Source organism: Pinus tabuliformis, chromosome 7 (assembly GCF_031772625.1).
Source record: "Pinus tabuliformis cultivar Carrire ecotype Pingquan chromosome 7, CPIR1, whole genome shotgun sequence".
NCBI lineage: Eukaryota > Viridiplantae > Streptophyta > Pinopsida > Pinales > Pinaceae > Pinus > Pinus tabuliformis.
This window is the reverse complement of record NC_142293.1, coordinates 1,097,504,628-1,097,509,429: the sequence shown is the minus strand read 5'-3', so window position 1 is coordinate 1,097,509,429 and position 4,802 is coordinate 1,097,504,628. Positions and strand designations below refer to the sequence as shown.

At 42.9% G+C, this 4,802-nt stretch overlaps 1 protein-coding gene across 1 annotated transcript; it reads right to left on the bottom strand.

Annotated features, from left to right (window-relative positions):
* Positions 1-3,874: 3,874 nt before the first annotated feature.
* Positions 3,875-4,591, bottom strand: LOC149251375 (uncharacterized). The gene has a single exon (XM_089453868.1). It carries the CDS (start codon positions 4,589-4,591, stop codon positions 3,875-3,877), a length of 717 nt encoding a protein of 238 aa, XP_089309994.1.
* Positions 4,592-4,802: the final 211 nt, after the last annotated feature.

The following is a 4,802-nucleotide window of genomic DNA, read 5'->3' as shown; positions in this document are numbered from 1 at the left end:
CTCCCCGGGCCTAGCTTATATCTGGACTGGAGAATGTCCCATGTTGGAATTTTCCTTTTTAGAGTACACCAAAAGAATAGCCTAGCTTTTTTTGGGCATTTGAGTTTCCATAACAGTTTGGCCCACCATTCCGGTTCTTCCCATCCTTTCTTTGACATTAAAAATTTATAACCGAACTTTGGAGAGTAAGCTCCAGATTCCGCGTGTGCCCATACCAAACGATCCGGGCTGTCTTTCAGTCTTACATTTGTTCTAGATAGTTCCTGAATGAAAGCCTTCCACTCGTTCCACCAGTAAGGTCTGAGGTCTAATTCTTCACCTGTTTTCCACGCTTGCCCCCAGATTGTGGACTGGCCGATTTTCTCAACCTGATTCAGAAAGAGAATGCCCTTTGATTCCAGATGTCTGATCAATCCTGGGGAGAGGGCGAAATGTCCATTACAACCGACCCATGGATCTTTCCCTATTCTCAGATTTTCTCCATTTCCAACCTGCCATGCCAATCCTTGTTCAATAATTTTAAATGCCTCTGTAGTAGCTTTCCATACCACCGAAATATTCCTTCCTTTCTTATTTGGGTTTCTGATCCATTCTTCAAGAGGGACAAGATCTACATATTTCCGCTTAACCACTCTCATCCACAGATTTTCTGAGTTGATGATTTTCCAACTAGATTTGGCAGCCAAGGATAGGCTAAAATCATAGAGATTTTTGATTCCCCATCCTCCCCATTCTTTTGGCCTTGCCACTTTCTCCCATGCGACCCAGGGAAGAACTGAGTCCTCCTTTGAACCAGACCAAAGGAATCTGTTGCAAATCCTTCTTATCTTATTAAGAATCCCTTTAGGAACCCAAGTCAAGGCTGCCCAAAAAACCGGCATGGCTTGTAGTACAGAGTTGACTAAGGTCAATCTACCAGCTCTAGAAAGCCACTTGAAACTCCAATGTGTGATTTTTGCTTCGATTTTAGCCACCAGCCAGTTCCAATCCTATTTTTTGTAAGCATTTGGCTTCAGCCAGAAGCCCAAATACTTGAAGGGATTTTCCATGTTGTATACATCAAAAGGCAGAAAAGAGGTGATCAGGCTTTTCTCATGTCTATTGAAACCTTCCATGATTAGCTGAGATTTCCTGAGATTTACTTGCATCCCTGTGGCTTTCATGAAAAAATCAAGAATGTTTTTTAGTTCTTTAATTTCATTCAAACTCCCATTTGTAAATAATAATATATCATCTACAAAAAGGAGGTGTGAAATGAACATATTTACAACAACTTCCAAACCTTTTACCAAACCTGCTCTTCTGGCTTCCAGAATTAGTTGACTTAGCCCTTCAGCCACTAGAAGAAAGAGTAGAGGTGACAAAGGGCATCCCTGTCTTAGGCCTCTTTGTCCTTTGAAAAAGGAGGATGTGGCCCCATTGATTCAAACTGCAAAGCTGACACTAGCGATGCATCCCATTACCCAGTTGATGAAGTCTAGATTAAAGCCTAGATGAGTTAACAACATCCTCAAGTATGTCCAGCTGATCTTGTCATAGGCTTTTGACAAATCAATTTTAATCATAGCTCCTTTCTTGTTTGTTTGCCTGACACTATGTATTGTCTCCTGCACCACTCCTATGGCTTCATGGATTTGTCGACCGTCTAAGAATCCAAACTATTCGTTTGATATGCATTTTGACAGAATCGGTTTTAACTGGACAGCTATCACTTTTACAATAATTTTGTATATATAGTTACACAATGAGATAGGCCTAAAATCTTCAAAGGATTTCGGGTCCTCCTTTTTAGGAATAAGGGCTATGAATGTTGAGTTGAAAAGGGAGTAAATCTCTCCTTTCCTCCTCGAATCTTCCACCACCTCAGTTAATTCTGCTCCGATCTGTTCAAAAAAATGTTGGAAGAGTTCTATGGTCCACCCGTCCGGGCCTGGGCTCTTATCTTTTGCCATTGATTTTATAATGCTTTCCACCTCCTCCTTGGAAACTTCTCTGATTAAATCCTCTGCTTCCTCCTCCTCTACATACCGGGGAAAGCATTGGGCAGTTCTGATCACTTCTGCTAATGTTATCCCTCCTTGGTCAGTAAACAGGTTCTGAAAGTGATTCCTTCCCATATTGGATAGAGACTCAAAAGAGTTGGCCTCTCTGCCCTCATCATCCTTTAGCTTCCATATCGTGTTTGCATTTTTCCTCCCTTTTGCATAGTTATGGAAAAATTACGTATTTTCGTCCTCAGTTTTAAGCCAAATCTCCCTGCTCTTCAACCTCCATCCCTCCTCTTTGGCCAGCAATATTTGGTTCCTGTGCTTTTCAAGTATCAGAATTCTTTCTTTAGATTCCTGAGTTGCATATCCATCCGCCTCAGGGTCTTCCAGCTTTCGCAGTTCTGCATCAATTTTGGTGATTTCCTCATTCTGCTTTTGCTTCCTTGATTTTTCCCAATCCATGGTAGCTTTTTAAAGTCTTTTTAAGTTTTCCATGAAAATGAATCCTTTGTTTTCCATTGAGTTTCTATCCGGGTGCCTCCATGTTTCCCAGAAGAGTCTATTGAAGGATTCCTCTTGCAACCAAGATGCATTGAATTTAAAGGGAGTCGTTGCTTTATGGGGAGGTTTGGAGAGCTCTAGAAGAACTAGGAAATGCTCCGAGTTTCCTCCCTCACCCACCCATTGTTTGAACATTGGAATTCTAGATGCCAAATCTTCACATAACAGGAACCGGTCCAGTCTCTTTGCTATTGTTTCAACCCCTGCTCTTCTATTCCTCCAGGTAGGCTTTAATTTGATTAATTTTACATCAATCAGGTTATGGGAGCAGAGGGTGTTCAAGAAAAAATCAGAGAGCCGGTCTTCTCTGGCTGAAGGACCCCAGGCTTCAGCATTCCCCAGCAAGAAATTTAAATGACCTCATATAATCAGATTTTGTTTTTTCAGCAAAGATTTTGACAGAAGATTGATCCAGAAGTTTACCCTTCCCTGGAAAGGCCCATAGATATTTAAGATCAACAGGGGATAACCGAACTCTAGAGATTGAAACTCCATCCCTAGCACATGAGCCATTCCCCAATGGTTAATTAGCTGCATTCTTCCTTCCTTGAAGCCCATGGCCATTCCGCCCGAATTTCCAACAGAATCTACTGCTTAGAAGTGACAGCCTGGGAGAGTAGTTCTAAGAGTCGTCTCCACATCTAGACCTTTTCCAAGGGTCTCTTGTAGTAGAAGAACATCCGGATTATAACGCATAAATATCTCCTTAAGGGCCAGCTTTTTGGGTTTACTGGCTAAACCCCTGCAGTTCCAGGATAAAAAGAACATTTGATAACATTCTCTTGGGGATTCGCTGCTCTAAGCGCCCCAGGGATAGACATTTGCTTTCCGTCAGCCACATCATACTTTGCTTTTACCTGTGCTTTGGAAAGGTTTGATTTCCTGCCTCTAGCCTTCCTTTTGAAGGCCTGAGACGAGGATGGGCTTGAACCACCGACCGGTTCTAGATTTACATGCTTTTTGTCAAGGGATCTTAGATTATAATGACAAGCCGAGGAGTAAGGAACAGGTTCCTTTTTTTCAAAAGGAGCATCGTCATAGTTCAGGTCTAATGAAGGAATAGCAGCAACGATATTTTCAACATTTAAATGTTCATCATTGAAACAATTATTTATTTGTGAGCCAGATATCAAGCAAGCATCTTTAATTTCTGAAGATAAAGATGGATTACTTGAGTCTAGTTGCATACCCTTTGAGTCTTCGACCGGGGTGACTGCTGTTTCATCGATGGGCTCCTTTGATAGGTTCCCTAGTCCGTGTTGGTCCTCATTTGCTTCTCCTATACCTGGCGAGTCTTCTCCAGCCTGTTCCTCTTGTTCCCCTTCCTAGTTATTGTCCACCTCCATAGAGTCCTCCTCAGATAGCTCTTCTGTTCCAGGATCCTTTTCTAGCTCCGCTATCTTCTCCTCCTGCTCGGCTTTCTTCTGAGTCCTTCTTCTGCGATTGCCCAGCGGACAGTATCTTGCCAGATGCTCATATTCATGGCATCTATGACATCTAAAAGGTAGATGTTCATAGTCCAGCGGTTGTTCAAATACATAATCTTTGTACTGAAGATTGATGGTTTCCGCAAGACCTTCTTTTGGGTTTAAGCTGACCAGGATCCGGGCCATGGCTCTGTTGTGTGTATGTAGAAAGGACATGTCTGCCTCCAGGAATGTGCCAAGAAAGTTTCCTATCGATCTAAAGACCGATTCTACCCAGAGGAACGGGGGTAGACCAGGTGCCTGAACCCAAACAAGAAACTCATCTACCTTCTCCCTTTTCACATCAAATAGAGGAGTCCACCGTTTGAAAAGCACTGGGTGATTCCTAAAAGCCCAATTCCTCCCCGCTACCCAGTCCGCCGCTTCCTTGCTTTCAAATCTCACCATAAACCACCCTTTTACTAGAACTGCTACCTTGAAACTTTTAACTAGGTCCGTCTTCCACCGTTGCTCCGCCCAATGTTTTATGAATTTACCTGAGTAGCTCTTACCTCTAGCCCTCCCTACCAGAGTGCATTCAGCCACCTCTAAAGCATCCTCTACCTGTACATCCATGCCCAGGACTAAGTTTACTTCAAATTTTTTCTTCTTGAGGGGTTTCTGTTTTTTCCTTTTCCCCCCGGTCTTTTCTTGCTCAGAGTCCTCCTCCCTATCTTGAGCTTTTGGGTCACTCTTGACCGCTTCTACTTGTTGTCTGAGCTCGTTTTTGTCTAGGGTTTGTCTTCCCTTGGCTGGGGTATCTGCTGAGATTCCACCTCCAATTCCT

Excerpts from the sequence above, each read along its gene's own strand:
- LOC149251375 (XM_089453868.1), bottom strand. The coding sequence starts at position 4,591 with ATGGATGTACAGGTAGAGGATGCTTTAGAGGTGGCTGAATGCACTCTG.